We start from the raw sequence: 27,021 nt of genomic DNA on the forward strand, positions 1-27,021 counted from the left end.
GAAAATACATTTGGCTTGGGGATAAGAACTGAACAATGTACAGTTCATTCAATTTTTCAGCCTGCAGTAAAGACAGTTTGCTTTTTACAGATATGCTCTGGAAATAGGTTAGTTTATTATGGATAAAAAACCCCCGGCTCATTTCACATTCTCATTAAAATCTTTAAACAAATAGCAAGAAAACTAGGTCACGGAAGACTGACGAGAATTGTAGTCTGGAAATATGAATTAAATATCACTGTTTAGATTTTTTTTAACTCTAAAGAACATTGCTTTTTGTGTTATGACTTGAAGAGGAAGAGGGCTCAAGAAATATATTTCACTTCTCAAGTGTCTATTAGTTGACAGTGGAATAACACAGACTCATTTCACTGGTATCCACAGTGGCAAATTACTAGAATTTAAGAATCATACAATCTAGAAGGTAGCAACAGCTGAGGTACCAGCTCAGCTATCAGCTGATTTAGAAAACAAGCAAGAGGGAAGAAGTATTTTTAAAAAACAAAAAGAGTTTTCAGTAATGACCAAGGAAAAGGTGTCATATTTGCCTTTTTTTGCAAAAGCAGTTACTATTGTCCCATGTTCAACTTATGTACTACAACGCATAGATGTTTTGTACAAAAAGCAGTTCCCATCCGGTTCTGTCAAGCAGATTATCCTTTCTTAAGCACAGTGTTTTGCCCATGTTTCTGTTGAATTTTATTCTGTTGTTCCAAACAATTTTTCCAACTTGTCATTTTGAATTCAGTCTCTTCATTGACCCACTTCCATATTGTCTTATAACTGTAAGATCCAAAAGTCTAACAATTAGATTGTGCCTTGATCCAGAACTTCTATGAAAATAATGAAACTGGATGCAGGACATATTCCTATGAAAGTCCAATGAGAATATTCTTCCCTTTGGTGATGCCTTACTAATAATTACTCTCTAGTTATAATTTCCCCATGACTCTTTGTTCACAATCACTTAGCTTGCTTAGAAAATAGTTGTGTGTTATTTGGACTGTGGTCGTTACTTAAAGGTGCCTACTATTAATATAAACACTTATAGGTATTAGCATACTATTTATTTGCCATGCACTGCTTTATGTCTATTTTTACATTTTTATCCAGCCTGCTGTTCCTGACAGAATACACAATATTGGCAAAACCCCCATCAATATATGACCTCATAAGTCTTCTGACAAGACTTATAGAAAAGCTAGCTGTGAAAGTAATTTCAGTGATTTCAGCCTTTATAATATATTTCTAGCATTTAGGTTTTCAGTAGCTATTCTAACCTTGTTATGACCTTCTAGAGAGTTTCTTAATCAATTATGGAGGAAAAAATCTCAAAATAATAACACCGCTCTCTAGTGCTAAGGTGGATGACAATTATTCTTTTCAGTGGAATAATATTATGTATGAATAATAAAGCAATGGTGAAAGACAAGCATTCTGAAAGGAGATTCAATGGGAGTGATATTTTTCTTTTTTTTCTAATTTCCTTGGCCACACTATAAAGTGAGAATTACGACATTTTGCTCCTTTACTGGCAGAAGTGTGTTCGGGTTTGTTTTTTTTTTTTTTTTTTTTCTTCTTTCCTCTAAAAGAAGCTCATAATAGATCACTTTGTTGTCTGACAGAATGGATTAATGTTGGAGAAAAGCAGCTGGATTTTACAGTGCATTAGGATTATATTTGTTAACTGTCAGTAAGGTGTGTGTCTTCACCCATATTCTGTCACAAAATTGTGGTTTTGTTTCTTTCATAAAAGAAATTTCCTGTCTATGGAAACTATACTAATTACTGTGAGGACAGAAGGTCAGGTTCTTACATCTTTACAAGGTTTGAGCCATTCTATTATATATAGACAATATATGCAATGCTTTATCCATTTTTCATTGCTTAAAACTGTTCACTAATAACATGGGAGGTGATGCTGACATGAACAGAGCTGAGACTATTCCAAGCCTGACTATACAGTAGATCTTAGTGGAAACAAACACAGTTAAATGGTAGGAGTCTCTAACACATGGAGAAATTGCTAGCAGGTTAAGCTAATTTCTTCAATAAATACATCTATATATATATATGGTAGAGAATCCAGTATTGTACAGATATTATTTGCAGATATTAATTGTCCATTGTACCATGAAATGGGAGCTTTTATGAAAGAGAGGTGCTGGACAACACGAAGGAAAAGATTTTGCAGATAGACTTTTGCTGACTTGAAAATATACAGCATTTAGGGATAAGACTGTGTGGAACTATAAAATATTTTCTCTAAGCAGCATCACCCACAGCAAAGTCTTCAGGTTTTAAAAGTAAAAATCTAGGATTTTTGAAGGTGCACAATACTGACACACTTGTTTAAAGGTATTTCCAGATGGGAAAAGAAGAGAATCAGAGCAAAAAAACACCTAAAACTGAAAAGCAAAATCCAAAATAACAATACTTACACATTTTATTCAACTCAAAATGGAAATGAATCACAGTCCTAGAACAGTTCATCATGTTGACTCATGAATGTTTAAAGTGAAGGTAGGTGGCATAGAACGCACTGATATAGATCAGCTTAAACTCTAGGGTATTAGCTTAACCTTCAAAGACATGTTCTAGGGGTCATTCATCTCAAGCAGTTCATCACTGAAATGTTCATTCATAGCTTTGTCTCATTTCAAAAACAAGCAGTGAATTATGAGCATCATTATTAGTGTTTGTTAGTAGGTGATATAAAATACAAGTCAATGATGGGAGGGCTAAGAGGAATAATTCACTGAATTAAGGAGTTAATAGTAGCCATTAGAGTACAGGAGACATTATTTGGTTTGCCAAAACAACATTGCAACTGGGAGAGGTACCTCAGGACAGGAGGAAAGCCAATGACACTGCTATCCTCAAGAAGTGCAAGACGGAGGACCCAGGGAACTACAGGCTGGTCAGCCTCACCTCCATCCCTGGGAAGATGACGGAGCAGATAATCCTGGAAATCATTTCCAGACATATGAAGGATAAAAAGGTCATCAGGATTAATCAGCGTAGATTCACCAAAAGGAAGACATGCTTGATCAGTCTGATACTCTTCTATGATGAAATGACTGGCTTGGTAGATGAGGGGAGAGAGCAGTGGATATAGCCTACTTTGACTTCAGGAAGGCTTTTGACACTGTTTCCTACAAGATCCTCATGGAGAAGCTGATGAAGTATGGGCTGGACGAGCAGCCTGTTTCAATGAGGTGGACTGAAAACTGTCTGAACAGATGGGCTTAGAGGATGGTGATCAGTGGCATGAAATCTAGTTGGAGGCCAGTAACTAGCAGTGTACCCCAGGAATCAATACTGGATCCAGTCCTGTTCAACATCTTCATTAATCATCTACATGATGGGGCAGAGTGCTCCCTCAGCAGATATACTTACGTTACAAAACTGGGAGGAGTGGCTGATAGGCCAGAGGGTCATGCTGCCATCCAGAGGGACCTCAACAGGCTGAAGAAATGGGCTGACAGGAATGTTATGCAGTTCAACAAGTCCCCTGCACCTGGGGAGGAACCCCATACACCAGTACATGCTGGGGGCCACCAAGCTGGAAAACAGCTTTTCAGAAAAGGACTTGGGGGTTCTGGTGGACACCAAGTTGAACATGGGCCAGCAAGATGCCCTTGCGTCAAAGACGACCACCAGTATCCTGGGCTGCATTAGGAGGACTGTTGCCAGCAGGACAAGAGAGGCGATCCTTCCCCTCTACTCAGCACTGGTGAGGCCACACTTGAAGTGCTGGGTCCAGTTCTGGGCTCCCCAGTGCGAGAGACATGGACATGCTGGAAAGAGTCCAGAAAGCACCACTGAGATGACAAAGGGACTGGAGTGTTTCTCCTATGAGGAAAGGCTGAGAAAGCTGGGACTGTTTAGCCTGGAGAAGAGAAGGTTCCAGGGGGATCTTATCAAAGAGTGTAAATACCTGAAGGGAGGGTGCAAAGAAGGCAGAGCCAGGCTCTTTCCAGTGGTGCCCAGTGACAGGACCAGAGGCAATGGATACAAACTGAAACACAGAAAGTTCCCTCTGAACATTAGGAAACACTTTTTTACTTGTGAGGGTGACTGAGCACTGGCAGAGGTTGCCCAGGGAGGTTGTGGAGTCTCCCACCTTGGAGACATTCAAAAGCTATCTGGACATGGCCCTGGGCAACCAGCTCCAGGTGGCCCTGTGTGAGCCAGTTGGACAAGATGACTGCCAGAGGTCCCTTCCATCCTCAACCAGTCTGTGATTCTGTGATTAGCATCTCCAAAATTATAGAGAAGGTTTTCCTGAAAAGGGAGAGTGTGAAATCCATCTTCTGAAGAATATAGGGATAAGTAAGTTGGGGTGGGAAAGAATGAACTGAAATGCATCAGTTGGAGAGGTCAAAAAAAGAGACTGTCCACAAAGGCTGGTATGCTTCACCAGGAGTGTTTTCTGGGGAATTCAACCTGAAATTTATGGTATTACTGAAGTTTCTCTGTCATGAGGTGTGTCAAGCCAAAGTTAAAAATAGTGAGGCTTGCAATCAGTGCCAACTTACAAAGTCTTGTCCTTCCTCTCTCTGCTTTTTACTCTCCTTGCTCTGCTGGGTATCCCTCTCTCTGACAAAGTTGCTCACATCTGACCTCAAGCTGATATGCTTTGGAGAAGATTTCAAGGTATGTGAGTTTTTTCACGGTATTGCTTGCCAAAAGATATTACATACCTTAAAAAGGTATATGGGACACTTGAAGTCCTCAATATTTTACTTGAGTACTGGAAGGACAGCCTTTCTGACTTCATAGAAGTTGATTTGGCCAGTTTTAGAGCGGGTATGGTAAAAGTCATGGCATGAAAATTGTGCCTCAGTGGAGAGCAGACTTCAAGAACTCTCTCTAGCATGTGGCAAGAAAAGTGAAATAAGGATGAACTCAGAATATCCCCACTTGGGAGAACCTTACCTTAGTAAGTCTGGGGCTGAAAAATTGGAATTCTAAGGCTTACATATGTATTTTCAGGAAAAAAAAAAGCTAGAATCTGTATTAAAAGTGTTCACTGCACAGCTATTTGAGTTTGTTTCTTTCTGATAAAGCAGATGCCTTGGACCTCATAAATTTTCTTACGATGTTTTTCTTCTATTGTCTAAAACAGATCAGTAGTTTCCAATTACACATATTTGTGGAAATCATATTTCTTTTAGCTATTTCATTTCAGTATATAGAAATTGCTAGTACCAATGAACTTTAATAAAATGACAGTAAGACAATTTTCTGAATACTTCCTGAAACAATAATCATCAATAACCTTTCATAAATATTCCTTACTAAGCTTATCAGTGCATGACTCCAGTATTCAGTAACACAGTCTTGCTGACCTCTACATTTCTGACATTTTCAGAAGTTAGTTTTATATGTCATGCAAAGACATTTCAATTAAAAAAACGGCAAACCCAGAATACATAAAAATAGATGACTCTTCAATACCTTCCAAAAGAACACATTTCCTTCTTTTTAACTAATCACTTTTAAACATTACAAATGCATCTTGAATCATACATACTGGGGGTTAGTTACACATGTACAATGTACATGAATGTACATAAATGTAAATTAAATTTTAGCTTTGAAATATATTATATATTGGGGGTGGGGGAGCGCTTAAAATTATGCCTGTGCATATGAACACACAAATAAACATATTAGTTTAAAGTAGTTTATTCATATTTCATTCAAGATTTACTTTAGTTGCTCCATTGCCTTTAGTGAGCTTTTACAGATTTAAAAGCAACTGAGAAGCTGATATATAAAAATAAAGGGATATTTTTTTCCACTGTGTGTGCTCACAGGCATCAGGATCATATAATGATCGTGTATATAGATAGATACAGCCAGACAATTCTTGACATTGCTCAGCTTTAAAATGGCAATAAGTAAACATTCAAAAGCAATGCACATACTTCTAAATAAATATACATAATGTATCTTTGGAAATATATTTCTGGGGACCAGAAACAGCTCAAAATGAGAGACAAGACTCTCCAAATCACCGTCCATATTTCTGCATATAAAAGAAGCTAGTGAAATTTTTGCTTCCTTACTGGTGTTAGTTTACTAATGTAGCAAAAATAGCTGCAAATCAGGAACACAATTTGGAAAGGGGAAAACAGAAGTGTTTGTAAATTGCTGTATCTTTTAACATACTTGCATCAGCCTAATAAATCCTACAACTAGCCACCCTTCTTCATTTGATTTCTTTTTCAGACAATAACTCAAGTGTTTTTTTTCTGCTGGCAAAAGTTGTTTGTTGTAGTAGAGGTTGTAGATGCATGACCACATGCCTTATAACTCAAGCCTTTTGAAATCCATGGTTGCCATTTAACAGAACAATCCTTTGCCTCTGTGCTGGTAAGTTCCAGCTTCATGAAACAAAGGAAAGAGAATTATACCTGTTGCCATGGAAATCTGTAATTCCATAACTTTTTTTCTTTGTGTAATACAAAATGTATGTAAAGGTGATCACTGAACAATATGTAGGAAACATTACAGAAATGCCATCATTTTAAAAATGATTTTACAAAGTCTCTCATGTAGTAGCAATTGCAACTTTTACCACTGTGTCCTACAAGGGAACAATTAAGAATAATGAAGACACCACAAGTTCTTTCATTTTATAAACAAGAACCTATGCTGATTTGTCAATGGATTTTGAATCACACAGATGCTGTGGAGATACACATTCAACAGCCAGCCATATGAATCCATACAAATCTTGCCTGGCAGCTACCTTTATGGAAATGGATTCTGACAGACTGAATATGTGATGAGACTAGCAGCTTTTACCCTGAGACAGTCATAAGTAACAGTGATGTATGCTTCTACCACAGCATGGAAAATCTTCATTAAGTCCTTTGCTGCTGAATACTGCAGAACTGAAACATTTTTTAAAAACCTATTCCTGAAGTTTAGATGGGTCAATACTCTAATACTTTTTAACATCTTCATCATCAACATGTGCAGTGGGACAGGAGGCACCCTTAGCAAATTTGGGGATGACATCAAACTAGAAGGAGCAGTCAAACACCCAGATGGGAGGGCTTCCATTGAGAAGGACCTCAGAAAAGCAGAGGAAAGGACTGAGAGAAATCTTATGACGTTCAGCAATGACAAATGTTAATGCTGTAACTAGGTCAGGACAAGTCAGTGCACGAGTACAGCCTGGGGACTGACTTGCTAGGTAAAAGCTCTGCCAAAAGGACTTAGTGGTCCTGGTGATAACATGAATGATCAGCGTACATGTGCAGTGATGGAGGTTAACCACATACTGGACCACATTAGTAAAAGCATGGCCAGCAGGTCAGGCAAGTCACATTTCCCCCCCCATTTGGCATTTGTTAAACCACATCTGGAAGTTCAGCTGTAATCACAGAGTTTTCAGGTTTGGGCCCTGGCACAAGAGAAATGTCAAACTAGAGAGAGCCTGGCAGAGAACCTCTAGGAAGAAGAATATGATCGGTGATACTGGATTAAGTGTCTAATGTTTATTCAGCATGAGAAAGAGAAGGCTAAGAGAAATATAACTGCAGTTTGCCCCTCTCTTCTTAAAGGTATGTTCTAGAGAAGATTGTCACCAGAGATGCACAGGGAAAGGACAAGAGGCAACAGTCACAGGCTGTGGCAAGGGAAATTTGAGACACTTAAGGAAAAATTCTTCACAATGAGAGCAGCCCAGAGCTGGAATGGGTACCCATAATGTACATCCTTGGGGGTATTCAAAACTTGACTGGATAAGACCCTGCCTGGGTAACTTGATCTAGTTTTGATGCTATCCCTGGTTTGAACAGAAGGTTAGGTGAGCTGACAACCAGCAGTCCCTTCCAATGCCAATTTTTCTGATCCTATAGTCAATGGGTTTAAAAAAACCCTGAGAGTGAATGAGATGTGCTGTGCCAGTGCGTTAACCTGACATTATTTTGCTTACTGTAGTAGCTGCTCATCTTTATATAATATAGTTACTGTAGTAAGTGAAATAATGTCAAAAAAAAAAAAAAAAGTACAGGGCCTATATGGTCTGTGCTACTGTCTTACATTTCTCCTGAACCAGGCTCCTGCAGAGCTGATAAATAAAAACTGTTAGCATGGCTGGCATCATATGGGATATCAGTAGTATAAGAACAACAACCCAAGGCTGAGAGAAAAAAGGAACATAAAAACCCTATCTGGACAGGCTTTGATTAATACATATCAAAAGACAGCTTGTACTTGGAAAAGTGCCCATATTGCAGATATGGCTTTTTTAGATTCTAAATATCTGTTGTCTTAAGTCTAAACATAATGAGAGAGATTATTATAAATAATTTTCATGTTAAAAAAATCTGCCATCTTTATAAAAAGGAATGGAAGCAGAGAAAAAAAGCAAAATGAAGACAAAGAGTGAACTTCACCTAATTTTTGTCCTACCAACAGGTACCTGATGAGCCAAAGCACAAAAAGCACAGGAGGGATTTACAGAGTAACTTTAGGACTATTACGAGAATTTTTGATCCCCTCTCAGATTATTGCTTTTTATAATTCTCCTATTCTCCAAAAATCACTGTGTCCCTCTGTAAGTCATTGATAAAGTTGTTTCTTATTAATCAGAGACAAAGCCTTAACTATTCCCTCAGGTGATATAAAGAACTCCTGAACAGAGCTGCTGAAACAGAGGAAGGCCTTGCTTGACAGGAGACACAGAATGATACTATAGTTAAAAAGATGGATGAAAATGATGTGAAAAATAACTTATTCAGAAGTTAATTCTTCTGCAAATAAGTAATTGACTATGATTCAGGATTTGTTTTGTTGTTTTGTTGCTGTGCTATTCCCAGCATACAGCTGATTACTCTATGACCTTGGGCAATTCATACACAGCTCAATTTGGCCTTAATCTTTCTGTGCTTCATTTTACTCACTGGTATAATTATTATAATATCTGTCTCCTGAGAGCATCGGGTAGCTTCATCAGCTATTATATTTGCTAATAATAATAGGAGCTCTATAGGCTACTTCAGTTTACAAGAAAGATGTTTCTCAAAATAGCAGATATGAGATTAGTAATAAATTAAGCACATTGGAGAACTGGCTTGAGAATTATTTTTCTAGTAATACTTAAGTCAACATAACCTGCTCCTCTGTTAAGAGAGTTTGATGACATAAACCTACTAGCACAGTTATACAAGCAAGTTGTTTTAAATGTACACAATGCCAGAGAAAACTTCCCTTCCATATTAAATGCTTCTCAGAGTTTAGTTAAGGGGAGAGCTGGGAATAGCCAAATAGGGTTCAGTCAGGTATGCAACAACTACTGTATAATTACAGCAACCATTCCTAATTTATCACTCATATCACCCACAGCTTTTAGCAAGTAAGACTGCTAATCAAATCATCAATTTTGTTCAAGGAAAGTTCTTTGGTTCTTCACTTCCTGCATTTTCTGGAAACAAATATGAATTTCAACTTGACAGTGTCTCTCCAACTACTTTGATAGCTCTGTAAACATGCAATATTTTGCAAAATACAAGAAAAACAAAAAAAAAAAAAGAAAATTACAAATGTGCTTATGTCACCAACCTTCAAATCCACTTATATTCAAATGCAACTTTGTAAAGTTGAAATAAATGATACCTGATCTCTAAGAAATATGTACCTAGCTCTTTTAAAAGTTCCTAGAAATGTAGATAGGTGGCTACATGGATTTTTAAAGTGCCTACATGCTAAATTCTCAGAAGGGTTTGCATCTTCAGATACCTCACTATGCAAACATCTTTGCCCTGTTGCACTTTAACTAACTAACCAGACCCTAGATGCTTAAATTGAAATATTCCCAATACAGCATATTTGCATGAAAACATAAATGAGGTGAAGAGAACAGGGAAAACCATGTTCATAGGATTCATGTATGCAGCCTTAGGGTGGATTCATGGGATGGAGCAGGGTCCTGGCAGACAAGAAACTGTACTCTCTCCGTTATGAGACACCTCTGTGAAGCTTTTATTACAAGTTTTGGTTCAGCTCCTACTTTATATTAGGAGGAAGAGAGATTTCAGTCTGAGTTTTAGGTAGCACAATAGACCGTTAGAAGAACTTCTCAACATTATACAAAATGTCCCAGAAATTCTTAAGAAGAAAAGAATGAGAGTAATTTCTAGGTTAGGATACTCATCCATGTGGTGAGGTATGTGGGTTTTAGTTCCTAGGAGAGGGATTTTTGCATTCAAGGCCATCCAGCCCAATGGCTAGGGATAAGAGTGATTTCAAAACTCTGTCAGGCAAGGGAGGAACTGAATTTTTCCCACCATGCTCTAAATGAGAGCCCTCATGTCTACTACCACCACTTCAAAAACATTCAAAACTCCAGTGCAAGCTCTCGTAAATAGTTTTCAAATGGCAAAATGGCATTTAAATTACATCACCAAGTACCAAAATATCTGATACACTCTTATGCAAGTACTTGCCAGCTCTGCTCTCGCACCTACCCACGGCACTTACCTACACACTCCACAAACCTTTATGTTGTCTGCAGTGTTTCTGACATGACGAATAGCTCTGATCCCCCACTGCATACAAGCAGCTGCACTATCCCTTCGTTACCATAGTAAAGACTTTCCCTGTACTGCAGTTTCTTGCAGACACCCAGCAAACGCCCAGCAACAACCACCACCTGCAGCATCCCCTGGAGAAGCAGGGCTTTACACCTCATCCTCTCACAGCCTGCAAGGTACTCTGTAGGACACAGTACACTCTTGCAGCTAAGGAGGAAACGGTTGGTAAAAAAGGTGTTGACTTTGTAAGAAAGGAATAGGCAGTGGCCGTGGAAGTTCAGATTTCATGGCAGGATGAAGTATTTTCTTTTACAAAGTGGATGACACCTGCTGCATAGTTTCTGAATGCTGCTGCCGTATTTGAATGTCTATTATTGGATATGAGTGATAGTCCCTGAAAAAATGCCAATGCAATAAGTCTACATTGAAGGAAACATAGTCTTTCAAATAATATTGAGGAATAAAACAGCTCCAGTTGGAGGAATCATTAACTGCCATTGAAACCGAGTCTGAATTTTCACAAACCTGCTACTTCTGAAGTGGTTAATGTTGGGAATAGACTTGTGACCTAACTCTATGATTTACTTCATCCAAGTACATACAGTTTTCTGAGTCTGGGGACTAACAAATAGCCTGGCAAAATTCTTAAAAAAATTCTCAGAGGAAAATCAGAGTCAGGAAAAATGTCATTATGTGCTTAATGAACCAAGAACCCTATGGGAAATTACTGATACTTATGGGAAGTGCGTTTACAAAACTGAAACCTAAAAGTACACAGATTCTGACTTGGGGCAGGGGAAAGTCAGCATTCCTGGTTTTGTGGTTAATCTTGACAATATTTACAGCTGGTCATGGCTTGCTAGTGGATAGACAGATCCTGCAGTGGAACACTCCCAATTTTCTACTACTGGTTTCCACTGCAAAGAAGGGTGAGTTTTACTTGTCTAGAAGTCCTCATCTGCCAAAAGCACTGCAAGGTTATTTCAACTTTAACCTGCAACCTTCAAAGAGCTCTAGAAGTAGTAATCAAAATAAGCTTCACAACACCTGTGTGAACCAAGTAAACAATTCACCAACTATGTACTGCAATAAAGCAGACGGCTTTTTACATGGTTATAAAGTTTCTAAACAAACATTATACAGCAACATTTCAGATGGGAAATACAGAACAATACTGAGCTAAGTATTTGTATGACTAACTGACCTGAGGCTATACTTTAGCTTACATAAAGTGCACAAGTTCCGGAACGATCACATGTATTCAGAACCTCGGTACTTGAGCTTACACATAACTTGGAAACAGAAGAAAACATACTAAGAGACCAACATGTCATGACATGGGATCATCTATGGATGAAGTCTGGAATTTTCTTCTCCATTTTCTCCTCCAGGTATTGACTTTACTCAAATGCACTTAGGCAGAATTACAACATAAAAGAGCTTTGTTATATTAAGTAAATTGCAGTGCTGAAATGGAGCCCAAAAGACATATATTTTAAGTAAATATTTCATATAATCATTGGGTCAGCAGCCTCCACCAGTGCCTCTCTGAATTTCCCATACTTCACAAGTTGAAAATAACAGTTATACCGTTGCACAAAGACATAAATAACAACCATAAACCAGAAAAAGCTCTGAAGATGCATTCATAAAGGTAGGATACTTCAAATTGAAACCATCATTTTAAAATGAAGATTTAGAATGTTTGATGTGTTTCTTGATGATATTTGATCCTGTAATGTTTCAATGACTTTATGTTTAGGTTGTGATCAGGTTAAAAATACATGAAGAAATACGTAGTACAAACTTGTTTACAGAGCAAAGCTAAATTAAAAGTTCACTATGAAACTAATGCTGTTATTTTCTCCAGCCTCAGTGTTTGTTTTTTTCTTTTCTGATTCTAAGACAACTTACATTGATATTTTTCATTCTATTTACATCCTTATTAATACCATGCCTTACAACCCTGTCATTTATATTTATCCTCAGACCAGTCCTATGAAATACTGTTACCCTCCTCATTCTGTTCCAGATAAGAAAGAGAAAGATTAAATGACTCACAGGCTTATTTCTTAGCCACCTTACTCTTCAACCTCTCCCTAAGCCCAGTTCCATTGCCTGACATTTGTCGTCTTTGGCACATTCATTATTTCCCTCCTAATAATCTTTTTTAAAAAAATAATATATAAACTCATTGATATTACCTTTTTTAATGACAGAAATCTATCAAGATGACTCATTCACTTATATTAAGTTGAGTATTAGAGACAAGACTTGTAAATAATGAGAATGGAAGAGATGTATACAGATGCAGTGTTTCATAAAGGTGTTTATCTTCTGGTAAATGTTAAAAGGGTCACAATCTAAAATGACATTATTTTTACAGCTCTGCTGTCTAAATCAAAACAAGTGTCATAAAATATTTTCTATGATAGTAAGCTATGAAACTTGTGATATTACCATTTCTTCATGTGTTTATACTTCAGTCTTACTGATGTTTGATTAACTTGATCTGGTTAACATCAACTTTAGTGCTATCTTATTTAGAATTATTGTTTTACACATTGTAAATTTTTATTCTTTTGAGATTACATAATAGGTTTTTACTGGCAGCTCTTGAAAGAAGTGATTTATAAGGTTACAAAGGGACAACTATTTCCTTAGGGTGCCTCCCTCTTACGGGTAGTCATAACGTGAGAAATCTGCAGCTCTTAACCCCCCATTTTATACACTCGAACAACAGTAGGTGCAGAAGTTACATCAGTAATGTGTTCAGTGGAGGCTGAATGGCAGAAGATCAAAGCTAGCATTAGGGAGAAAAATCAGGTCTTAAATTCCAATGCCATGTGACAGTATGCACGTTGTCTTCCTGGTGTAAAGGTTAGATAGATAGACTAGTGCTGTTGAGAACAACTGTGTTCATATACTGGTGTGTGAAAATTGTCTTCACCGAGATTCTTTAAAAAACTCACCAAAACCAACATCATCTACTGATTACAGGGAGGAGGATACTCAGCATTTAGAGAGGGTGAATTGTTCTTTTTCCTTCTCGTGGTGGGATAACTGGGAAGATCTGGTAGTTCACTGGTGCCTCTGTAAACCAATTCAGCTCAGTAACCCTGCAGAATCCTCTTCCTTTTAGCTAGTCTTTTTTTGCCAAATTAGCAAACTGAATTGAATCCCTGGGCCAGATAAGCACCTGAACTAATAGGAGGGAAGTGGAAGGAGCTTGCAGACCAGCCTGGGGACAGGGGAGGGGTGGAAGAGCTGGCTGTTAGGCACTCAGGCATGCATCTTCCATGCTCAACATTAGACTACAGTTAGTGGGGATACTTGCCATTCTTGAGGCTATCACTTTTTTTTTTTTTTTTTTTTTGTAATTCCAGGACTGCCAATCCAACCAGATTTCTAAGTGTTACATTTAAAAACAAAAGGGAGTGGTGGTGTGTATGTGTGTGTAAGAGAAGAGGTATGTAAAAATGCAGACTGTTCAGATGATTAAGTCAGAGTTGGTGGCACTTTCATATAGACAATACAACAGCACTAAAAAAAATCTTGTAAATAGAAAGCCAGTCATTGTAAATTTTAATTAATTTATTGTGTTGATACTGTAAAACCACTAACAAAACACTCCCATATCGCCCCCTTCTCTCAAAAAAACACCCACAAACAAAACTATCATCTGTATTACACTGATCCATTAAAAAAGGAAAGACTGAAAAAAGTGAATATACAGATAACAATTTCCCTGAAAAGAATTTCAATTTAATTACTTGCATTGGCCCAAATTTGCTATTGTCCCAAAGAGAGCATAAAACACTGTCACTTTGCCAATTTAATGTTTCAAACTCAATCAAGAAGACCACCTGAGCTAAATTATATCATTGCCCACTTTGCCATAGCATCTGAATAAAATCCAGTCTGCTTTGATCACAGTAAAGCCAATAACCAGCTTGAAACCACACCTATTGCAGGGGCTATTGATCCTGTATTTCAGGTCCTTCTTCCACTGTTATAATTTGAAAGGGAAATGCTCATAAGACAAAAGTGTGCGCATAACTGCCTACTTAATCTGTTTGGGCTTTTCCTGCTTCTGATGACAATGTGGCAGGCTTGGTACCATATTAATTGCCACAGAACAACTTTCCGTCTAGTCCATGCACTTTTGAAGGTAATGGGAAGAATTAGTTTCCTTCTCATGTCTCTCTCCTATTCACATAGTTATCCAGCACGTTACTTGGCTTGAGCAATGGATTTCTTAGCATAAAAATGAATTTATTGCTTAGTATTCTGAAGCAGCATTTTTGTGTGCAGAGACCTCCATAAATGGAGTAAATGAGGCCTGTGGCTGCCTGCAATACCTTTATCTGACAAGTCTCTGACAGCAGTAACTAATTTTACCTTTTTTCTTCTGCCAGAATTTGTTTCTGGGTTTTTTGTGTGTGTTTTGTGTCTTTTTGGGTTTTTTTATCAGTAAGGTGATGCACTTTGTATATTCATTACGAGAACTAACTGTAATCTATATATTTCATCAAGGTTGCTTTGCTAAAAAATGCACTTTGATTTCCTTTATAAGCTGTATCCACTTTTTATAATACTGGATTATAACCTGTTGTAATCTGGAAAAATTTAAATGAAACTTCAGTGTATTAATTACTTAAGATATGTTAACATTTAGGACAGAACACACAACTATTCAAGAGTCCTTTCTAATATATAACTTCTAATGAATGGAAGGAAGAGGTAAATATGGAATTACCATTACTTTTCTTCCCTTTTTCTGATTTGTAGAATGGATATAGCATTAAGCTTTCTTTACTTTTAAAAATTTCTTTCATTTTCAACGTTAAATAAAAAAAAAGATTTTATTCTATACTATTAAACACGAGCTGTTCATTACCGAAAGAGTCAGAAAAGAGCAAAAAACCCCAAGTATAGAGCTATAGATATAAAGGATCAAAGGTCAAGCTTTGGGAAGACCTAAAATACATTTATGGCCTCCCTCATTCAAAAGTATACTCTTGCTTGTATTTCAATTTCAGAACTGATGGAAAAAATATACATAGGCATTTGGTGCAACTGTTGGATTTAGACAGAGGAGCAGTTATATTTGATAAAAGGAAAATAACATATACTTAGTGTCCTCATTTCATCTGTGATAGAGTTAATTTTCTTCCTAGTAGCTGGCACAGTGCTGTGTTTTGGATTTAGGATGAGAATAATGTTGAGAACACACTGATGGTTTAGTGATGGCTAAGTAGTGCTTACACTAAATCAAGGACTTTTCAGCTTCTCGTGCTCTACCGACTGAGAAGGCTGGACCTGCACAACAAGTTGGGAGCGGGCACAGCCGGGACAGCTGACCCAAACTGGCCAAAAGGATATTCCATACCATATGATGTCATGTTTGGCACATAAACTGGGGGAAAGCTGTCTGGCAGGCCGCTCTTTGCGGCCTGGCTGGGCATTGGTTGACGGGTGGTGAGCAATTGCGTTGTGCATTACTTGCTTTGTATATTACTGTTACTATTATTAATATTATTACTACTACTATTTTATTTTACTTCAATTATTAAGCTGTTCTTATCTCAACCGATAAGTTTTCTCACTTTCACTCTTCCGATTCTCTCACCAACCCCACCGGGGGGGCAGTGAGCAAGCAGCTGTGTGGTGCTCAGTCGCTGGCTGGGGTTAAACCATGACACTTAGTTTATTAAATATCTTCAGATTTTGTTTCTAATATGAATACAACTCAAATGCTGCAGATGACATAGACAACCTCTTCAATGTTCTGCACCCCATCAGTCAGGAGCAGCAGAGCTGCCAAAACTAAACCAACATTAGCTTACTAGTTGAAGTATAAAATAAACAGATTTTTCAGCCTCTTTTACACAGCCCACAGCTTCTACACAGCCTATAACAGCCTAGAGCAGGCCTCTACTGATCTCCCACTGCAGATCACAGTGCAGCCTCATCCAGGAGACAAGTACACGGTACGCTGCTTGGCTGATGAGTCATTTCTATTCCTCAGCCTGCTCTCAGAGTTTGATATTATGTACCATATGGCCACAGACTTCATAAATGAGGTTTCAAAGAAGTCATCTGATAGCAGAAGAGAAACGGCTTTGCTAAGCAGCAGAGCTGCTAATCGATAGGTGGAAGACCTGAAAGTAGTGATTCCATGAAAGGAAAATCCTATATAATCCTGGTCTAAGCACTTATTACAGCAGCATGAAAATGCTCTAATTAGTCTTACTGGTGTAGACACTTTAAAAGCAAATGTATCTATAATGATGCTTTTTCCTGGTTTTGGACTATTATTCAATCACATCCTGCCCAGCAGAAAGTAGTTGTTTTTTGCCAGCGCTTCTACTACTTCAGGTGTTTTCCGCTTACTCTATGATCTTGTCTTGGACTTTTCAGCAATTGCTTCTGGGTCCCTAATGTTATTTTAATCTTGATTGTGAACTCTCCTCTTCCTGCTTTTTCTGTCCAAAGTTCGTGCATCTCGGCTATTGTGCAAATGTTCCTGCTCTGACAAGTTTTATTGAAAAACTCATCCATAAACCACGAAAAAAGTCACTTTTTATGGCTTCCCGTCTGAGACCTTACTTAGAGACATGCAGAGGCTGAGGGGAGCATTCAACATAACAGACTTTTGACATGGAAATCGAAGTCTTTTTCAAGTCTCTTTTTCGGTAAATAGAGGCAGATAGACTTATCTGGGGAGTAATTAGGAGGAGTTAAACATTGGGGTCTGGAGTTGCCATTTGCAACAGCCTTTCTCTCAGGAGTGTGAGCAAGATATTTTGACAGTGATGTAGTGTGTGGGGAGCTGATGGTGTAAGTCATGTTTGCATGACTGTGGGCATGTACATGGCGGGCGAGGGAAGGAAGGAGGGAAGAGAGAGTCACTGGAAATGGTGCAATTACCCTCAAATCTCTTTCTAGAGACAAAGATACCTGGAGAATTGTGGTCATCTAGAAGAAAAGCATGCAGAAACATGTTCCTTGGCCTCCCCATATCTTTCCTCTCTGGTGGATATAAATGTAGTTTCAAGCCACAGTTGAAAATCAGCTTTCCAGAATGATCATTTAAGACCGTTGCTACTTGTAAGCATACAGAAAACACTTTTTTTTTTTCTTTCTGTCTTAATAAACACCAAACTTTTCAGTAGTCCTTAAAAATATCTTGTGCAAACTGGAAATTCTGAACTTAAAATTAAAAAATAGCTCTTTCTGAACTCACATTGCATTGATACTTATTATAGTGTAGGGAAAGTAATTTCTTTTGGGTGTTAAAAGCAGAACACATCTGCTGTCATCTAGGAGTGTTTATACTGGACTTTTTTTTTCCACCTGTGAGGCCATGAGGAGAAAATAACACTTATTCATCGATAGTCAACTCAGCTGGCTTCAGCTAAAGGCTTAATCTTTGAGTAACAGAGCCACAATTTTCAAGAAGGTAACCATGGATCTCATGTTTAATGGTATCCACAGTTCTAAAAAGACATCAGCAATAGATCATTGTATAGTACACCCTGAAAATCCCTGACCATGAAGATACATAAATCCGAAAGTCTGTTTTGTCTTGCCATCATTACAGCTGAATCCACGGACTGCCATTACTCCATACTTTTGTTCATTACCAATTTTTATAAGTTTAAAGACTTTGGTGAAAGAACCTTACCCGTGCCTTCTGCTCCATCTCCATCATTAATCTTTCATGTTGCTCTGCTATTGCCAGTGTCGCAGAATGGACTTTCTGATATATCATTTCCCCTTCTCGTGTCTGAAAGGTGAACAGCCCTTCTCCTGTGTCACACATCCTGCAGTGAAATTTAAGCAGAATGGAAGGAAAAAAAAAATGAGTACTGTGTAATTTTGATCTAACTATTACAAAAAGTGCACACCTTGCAGTAGAAAATGCTGATTTTTGTAGTTAAACTCTGGGATTCGGAACATCTGCAGTTATTTTTACCATCGAAAAGAGACATATTCCAAGAGGTGTGCAGAACTTTCTGAACGTAACCTTTAAATTCAGTTTTAGTCATCCTCTGGACAGTGAAAAAGAAGTCTTCTAGAATAAAAACTTGATGTAATACAGTCAGCTATTTAGGGCATTGTTTCAAATGTCTGTACTGGTAAGTGGGAGCTAAATTTAATTCTCTTAAACAATTGATGCCAGAAGTACATAGCACATCAAGACTTTGAAAACTTGACATTTTGAGAGAACACTGACCAATTAAAAGTGCTATTATGGCTGATGACTACAAAGAAGCTGTATTGAAAGACAGCATTAAGAGGGTTAGATTACAACTGTTTCTGTTAGTACATTTATGTGAGGCAGTAGCTAAAGCTATCTTGATAATTACAAAAGCCTTCAGTCTATTGGACAATAGGAACAGTATTTCTGTAGTATAAGAAGATTAAATAGTGGAAAACAAATCAGAAATAAAATTTACTTTCTGCTGTTGAGAGAGCAACTGCTATTATCCTTATCTGTGATATCACTGTGGCATTATTCTGAGGAAGAAGAGCGGTTTATGGTAAATGCAACAACAAAGAGGGCTGGGAAATATAGGAAATGTGAGTAGACAACAATGTTAGATTATTGAGTGACTGTTACTTCAAGGATATATACTGTGTTAAACAGCGGTGCAATTTGACATATTTATATTAGTAGTACCATTACATTATCTGTGTCTGATTTATGTATTTTCATAGAATTCTTCTTGCAATTTTAGAAATTGAATTAAAAAATCCTTTTTATTTGGTCTGATACTTTCTGTAAAGTTTTTCAGTTATCTGTGATAGAAATTTGTTGACTTGAGTCTGATACTTTCTGTAAAGTTTTTCAGTTATCTGTGATAGAAAATTGTTGACTTGAGTCACTAATGCATAACATTCTTCAACAATAGATAGATTTTGATTTGCTTTAAAATACCACACTCCTTTACTATTTTGGTTGTTTATATTATTTTTAAGGACATCTATTTTTTTTAGTACCCCAACACCTTCAACACGGCCCCAGAAAGCCCAAGAATTACAAAGCATTTTAGAAAAAATATGTCCCAAATAATCTAACATGCTAACAGAGAATGTTGGAGGCAGAAACAGATAAAACAAGAGGTGCTTCTGGAAAATACCTGGTGAAAATACTTAGTAATGACCAACTGAGTTGTTGAAAAGAAAGTCACAGTCTTAGAATAGATCATTCACAATATTATCCATATGGATATTACATAATTCTGGAATAAAAATAATCTTCCCCTTCCCAAAATGTAACGAAAATACAATCCACTTTGTAGACAGGTATTATTTGATGAGTATTAATGTGGTGTGCCAACTAACAGATTAAAAAAGAACAGCTTTGTATTAAATTCCCACAGAGATCAAGATCCCTGATGTAAACATTTAAGGTACTTTATACCCTTAGCCACAATTCTCCAAAGAGCTTCTGGTAGAAATAAAATGTCTCCAGAGTTTTGCGACATTATGGCAACAGCCTTTCAGATCCCTCAAGGGCATCATATACCTGGTACGCTGCTTTTGTGTAAAGAGATCTTAATAAAATTCAAACAGCGTGAAATGGAAAGTCTGGAAAAAATGATGAGGTTTCAGAAACTGAAACAAAATATGATCTTTTTGTTGGTTTCAGAGGATGAAAAATCCTACAGGGAAAAAAAAAAAACAAGGAAGCAGGCAACGGGGTGTGATTAAGATTCAGGTGTTAAGCTGCTTGTTTTTTCCAAGCAAAACCTAGCCACCGCCGCTGCCAAGAGCAGGGTCTGTACTGTGTGTGTGAGCCCTGGGTGGAGGCAGCGGTGTGGGCTGCGGCACAGCCCCGGCACCTCGACCACCACAGGACAGTGCCTTGGTGCCTGGTTCCGAACCACAATGGGTGACCATGGCAGGCGTGTCATGCCAACGTGGGAAAGCCATTGATGGCAGCCTCCCCATGTCCGGATTGTGGGCTCCCCTGGCCGGGGATGACATGCACACAGCCACTCAAAACTGGAGGTGAAGGAGAATTATGGGCATCATTTTTAAAGTGCTGTATTCCCCTAACTGCTTTGAAGTTTAACAGGACTTAAAGGCACCAAGAATGAAGCAATCGGTATCTGGCATGTCTGAGCTCTTTAAAAGCAAAAATTGTTAGAATAAAACTTTCTTTCATCCATCTAAACTTGTTATTACTAATCTGTTTCCCAAGTAGATGAATCCCTTTGCCATAGCGAAGTTTTCCTGTTCAGCCCCTCAGGATGTTATTGCTTTAGTCAGATGAAAATCTGATTTTAGACCTTCTAGTCTAGTCTAGTCTAGACTTTTCTATTTTCTGTTCTATTTTATTCTAGTTATGACACCAAGAGCAGCGACATGTTTTAGGGTTAGTTTCAGTCTTTCTAGAACAAGGAAAACCAAACTAAAATAGAAGCACTCCTATGCATGATGGAGATGGGGACAGGGAAAGGGGTAAGCGTGTTCCCTTAAGCTTAAGAATTTTGAAAAAAAAACAGAGGACCTTTACTTATCTGGCCAATGGCAATGGACAAGCCTATAAGGTGAAACACACTTCTTGTTCTATTTAGAATCATAGAATCATAGAATGCTTTGGGTTGGAAGGGACCTTGAGAGATCATCGAGCCCAACCCCCCTGCAGTGAGCAGGGATTGAACCTGCAAAGTTGGCGTTATTAGCACCATGCTCTAACCAACTGAGCTAACCCGGCTGGTCAAAACATAGTCAGCAGAACAAATAAACTATTTTCTCTACAGCCTCTATTAGATGCCAGATAACTGACCATTTAAAGCTACAGTTTCAGGCTTAGCCTTGCTAATGTGTTGCTTTATTATGACTGGAAGTGAAATAACTGTGGGTAAATTCAAATTTCTCAAAGCACACATGGTTGTTTAGTTGCATCCTTTTTCAGTTACTATGAATGATATTTCAAAATCAATCAAATAATTGCTGCTTGCAACTTTTCTCAAAACATTTAAAAAACTCTGTTTTCTACCAACCTTTTAAAATGAAAAATGACCTTTTCCAAAGTGTAGATCAAAACTTGTCATAATTATTATTTTGCTTTTCTGCAAAAGTTTTCTGCATTTTTGATACTTAATAAACAAAAACTTGATTATAATTTTATGTCAATTAAATTACATCTTCATAACTTTTACATTTTCTAGAATCATTTTAGAGAAAAGACAGATGAAAGGCGTGGGCCTTTTCTTTTCCTGATACTCTCGCAGTTACACACTACAGCCCAACCAACTCAGTAGGACCTTCACTGTCAAAAAATTTCTCTGATTTTGTGTACTGTAATTTTTTGATGAGACACTTAACAGTTTGCAGACGCTTGAAAAAGCTGATATTAGCCTCTCTATTTTTGTGTTTCCCACTTTAAAACAGGAATGCCATTAACCTATGCTTTAGGATATTCAAGGATTCTATGCATTAAAATGTACCAAGTGCTTTGACTGAAATAGGAAAGTGGATTTTTTTTCTGTGTTATTACAGAATGATATAACTGGGAAAATAATGAAACCAGTAGATAAACAGTGTTGGAAATTATCATAAATTTTTTACTTCTTAAAATACTGCCACAGCTTTTCACAGTCATCATTGTTAGCTGGGAGAAGGTGAGAGGCTAAGCCTGTGGCCCAGGACAACCTAGATTCAGAGATCAAGTGAAAATTCTTGCTTTTACTCAAAGATAAGGTTTCTGTTCAAGCCTAAGAGATCTTCCCACCAGTACTGGCAGATTTCTTCCAACATTTGCCAAATTCACACAATGGTTTCCCACTGCCTCTGCTACAGTAATTTCAGTCTTTTAGAGCAGAATCAACACTATATATTAACCTTGTAGAATTCCCTTCAAAAAGGAAACTTTGTTAACTTGATTTGATCACCATTTACATATGGTACTTTTTCCCAAAGAGAGGTTCATGCCCTCATGTCATGGTTGAAATATTTTAAAAGTTTAATAGTGCAATATTCAGCAACTGCATGAGAAGACAAGAATTTGACATGTCAGCCTCATTTCACTATTTCAGTAAAGGGTAAAATACATTTTCACAATAATGAAGGTTGCCTGAAAACTGAGATGCTCAGAAACATTATTTGCTGTAAGTCCTTGTTTTACAATAAAGGATAGATGACAAATGTAACTAGAAAATTTTTAGTTCTTCATATATATAAATCTAATTTTTAATGGATTTGAATGATTTCTTTTTACCCACAAATAATTTAGCATTAAAGAAATAATTTCTGATTTGTAAATTAATTACTTAAAACTATATAAAACTACATATAACTTACTAAAAATAAAGGTAAACTTTCTCAAATAGGCACTGGAAAAATAACATAAAAAACTTTTACTATTAATAACTGATTACTATTAATAAATATAGCTATTAATAACTAATACATAATAAATAACTACTACCCTTGATTAGCATTTCTAGTTCTTTAAAAAAAAATGGACTTTAAATTTTTAAATGAGAACAGATCAGGAATAGGTATTGTCCAGTAATCAGAATGCTAAAAGTTACCAGTACCAAACTGGATGTAATTGCTATTGCATAGTCTGCACTTAATGTGAAAAAGCTGTTTACTCAAACACTTCAAGGCCCAGAAATGAAGTTAGCTAGTGCTTATTTCCTGTATGCTGAAGAAGGTGCTACACATGGGACCAGACCTGTAACCATCACAAGCTGAGTAGTAAATAAAAGATGGCCTTTCTTTCAAGCCTTGAAGCTGTGGCTGTCAGTCAGGAAAGAACTAACTGGTATGCAATATTTAACTCTGAACTGAGATACTTATTTCTGGTGTCGCTACAGCTTTGATTTTCTAAAAAGTGGTGGAAACTAGCAATTTTGCCTGCAATTTAATTAGATGATCAGAGAAGACACACAAACACTCTCTGTTTTGTGGATATCTAACTTCTGTTCTTTCCTTGTTTGTTGTTACCTCAGCTTGAGCTAAGCCATTTTGACAGAAATCGTGTTTGTTCTTTGTGTGCAAGGATGTTGTGCACAGCATACACTAAAGACAGGCTAGCTAACCAGTAGACCTCACTAAGAAATGAATGCAAATCTCCCTAAAGGTCCAAACTCTTTGCTCATTCCAGCTTCAGCATGTGCTATCTTGCTTCCTCCCAAAGTTGTTCTTTTCTGAGAAAATGAAAACAAGGAAGGAAAGAAATTAAATTCTGTGGCTGGTACATATTTAGATAAAAAGCTCTGTTTACACCTAGGAATACTTATCAAAACAGGTTTTTAAAAAAATTTTATAAAATTGTAAGTCAACTTATATGTTGAAAGGATAGAAAAACAGAGGGAGAAGTAAGAAAATGTTGATAAGAATCCTAACTTACAATAAAGCAGGCAAAAAGATGGATATATTTGGTGGGGAAATCAATAAGAAAAAGGATAACTACATAAACAGGATATGTATGGGACCTAGGAAAGGTCTATGGGTGAAGCAGAGAGAAGAAAACTAATGGGAAATGTGCACAAAGCGTAATCTATTCAGGTATAGAACTTCAACAGCAGATGTGGTTAGAAAGATGTCAGGTTGGGACAATTTTGGTGAAAGCGGCGAAAAAGTCCCATGAAAAATCTGTGAAAGGGAAATGAAGATCACTAATAGGAAGCACACCAACGATATAAAGAGCAACATCCAGAACAAGCAGACATAGACTATCTAAATCTTCTGAGTGTGGCCCGTTAGTCATAGCCTACATGAATAATGAGTTAGGTTGCCATGCTTTGCTGTCAGCATTTCAGATTTTATCTGAAGTATTAAAGAGGTATCCTTGAAATTTTATGATTTGAGAAACAAATAATGAAAATTATCTGACATATGAGGCCTCTGCTGCCTCCCTTAATGATGGTTATTTACTGGCAAGAATATACAACACAAAAAAGTAATTATTCACGATACTTACTAATTGCTGGCAATAGACATTCCTCCATTAAAGTTTATTGTCATGTTGTTGTGCTTCAGCTGAGGTGAGTAACTTTCCACTGTTCTTGTACATGCTCATAAGATATAGATAGCAGTGTTTAATCTTAAATTACCTTTCTTTCATGTGGAATCTCCTTCAATTTGGCCTGAGTTAATACAGGGAACATGGATTATTACCACACCTCTGATATGGCTAAGTAACTTGATAATGGAGCTTCGCCCTGAAGATTTGTTCAAGGTCAGATCTTGTATTTCTTGAGCCATCTTCAGCATTTTCAACTAAAAGAACTAAAGGATCCCTCATGCCATCTAAGCAGCTTTCCTACTAAGACCATTTATGGCAACATTTTGCAGTTCTGAGATGGAAAATGCTCAGAGATGGAGTGGAAATGAGTGATGATTTGCTCCCAGGTAGCTGGGATTCCATCACTCAGAGGAATCCAGCAGTCCTTCTCCAATATTTCCTAGAGGACCTTAATACTTTCCAAATGATAGTTGCACATCTTTTTAAGATATTATATGCAGCCACAGTAACAAAAATCTTATGTGCTAGTCTGGTGAATATGCTGCTAGTCTTTCTAAACAGAGATGCATTACACTACAAATTTTCCCTCTGAAAGGGAGATTTGTTGTGTGAATAGTGTTTTTTCCCAATAAGATTATTTCTTTTTCTGCCTAAACCAAATGGCCATTTAAGTGGTATAATATAATATAAACAAAAATTTCCTCATGAAGACTTGTTTTTATTTGTTTTGTCAGATGGGAGAGATTTCTGTACAGTACTAGTGGTAATTATGCCTCTAGGGATATTTTTCTTCTCATTGCCTGTGCTGTCTCTACAATCTCTCTCTGCACTGCTTTGTGCGATAGCACATTTAGACTAGTGGAGCATATATCACACTGCTAAAACTTCAGGGACACTAACCCATTCCGGCATGTCAGATGCTTTCCACTTTTTGCTTAATGGAAGTGCAGAAAGCAGGCTGTGTCTTCTTCTGCACTATATCAGTGATTGTCGACTAGCACTGTAATTCTCTAATTAATTTCCACCAGGTTTATCCCTGTCCATCATAAGACACAGTGGAAGAAATTGTATTTTATTTTTTTTCCCAAGGTTTGGTTTTGATAAGAAGGAGGCTTCTGTCTGGGACTTGTTTCAGACCACTTTTATTTGGTTGCTACTAAGCTTTCCCATCTATTCTCATTAAAATGTTCTTATTTATACCAATTATTTTAATACATCAGAACAAATGTAACTAGTGCTGAAGAGTTAAAAATAATAACTCACTCTCAGTGGTAGTTACAGTATAAAAAGCAGAAAAGCTGACTTTATTGAAGTGATGCATAAAAGGTAGAATGTGGAGATTGACATGTAATTATGAAATATATCCATACGTAATGGTGAACAGGTTGTGCAGAGGCTCTGTTTTCTATTTCCTAGACCCTAGAAACTAAACTATAGTGAATATGAGAAGCAAGTTTCTGGAGTTTAAGAAGTTAAATCCCAATACTTTACTATGACTACAACCACATTTTTTTGTCTCTTTCTCCTTATAGACTAGTTTCATAAAACATGACCTAGACATTTTGATGGGGAAGATTGAACTGTGCTGTTTGTGCTTTATCACCTCTCAAGTAAGAAGGATTCTAGGTTGCACATGCAAATTACCCTCTTGTGTTCAGTATTCAGTTCGTACTATTTAAGAAATCAGTGTAGGTAATTAATGCATATATATATGCAAAACAACCCACTTTATAGAGACTTTTGACCCCTTAACGCTTTCTTTAAAAAAATAAGCAATCACATATACTATACAAAAAGGGAATTTATAAAAAACAAAGAGAGGATAATAAAACCAATCACTGACATGTTCTTAAATACAGAAGACATTTGCATTTTTGACAGTTTAAGTAATAGAACAAACACGAAAATGTTGTTAGCTATTTAGTTCTGTTAGTTTGTAAAGCTCAGATCTTATTGATAACATTGAAATACTATTTAGCAGTGTGTTGGATGAATATCTATTCTTACCACCTCCATGAAAGATAAACCAAGAACTTATATATTACTATTATCATTTTAGAACAGAAGCAGCAGTTATGGTTGGATGTACAACAAACAGACCAATGAAAAACCCTGGTCTGAGAAAAATAAAGAGACTGCAAAGGCTACAAACAGCTAGATTATTTTTTAATTAAGCCTTTTCACTCATCATAGTTTGGCTATTATTTTTCATCTCACTTTTGAATGAGAGGGATATAAGTCCCAAGTCCTGGACGCTGGGATCATATTCAAATACAGATATCTGCTACAGGGCTTCTGCCACTTTGTTAAGAGCTATTATTCCCCAATGAAGACAAACACATCCCATAAAAATATTACTCAGATCCTCTCACTGTCTTTAGTAGCAGAACACAGATGAAGTGGCATTAATCTACATGAATAACATTGACTTTGACAAATACAAAAATGTTAGATATGAAACCCAAATAA

General features: G+C 37.1%; 1 protein-coding gene across 1 annotated transcript in view; it reads right to left on the reverse strand.

Moving 5' to 3' along the window:
- The window catches only part of DOK6 (docking protein 6), a 264,667-nt gene that overhangs the window by 51,253 nt on the left and 186,393 nt on the right, over positions 1-27,021 (reverse strand). The window contains exon 6 of the mRNA XM_075705728.1: positions 18,247-18,385. Within this exon, the coding sequence (XP_075561843.1) occupies positions 18,247-18,385 (139 nt within the window). The remainder of the gene's footprint in view (positions 1-18,246; positions 18,386-27,021) is intronic.

Source organism: Pelecanus crispus, chromosome 2 (assembly GCF_030463565.1).
Source record: "Pelecanus crispus isolate bPelCri1 chromosome 2, bPelCri1.pri, whole genome shotgun sequence".
Classification (NCBI taxonomy): Eukaryota; Metazoa; Chordata; class Aves; order Pelecaniformes; family Pelecanidae; genus Pelecanus; species Pelecanus crispus.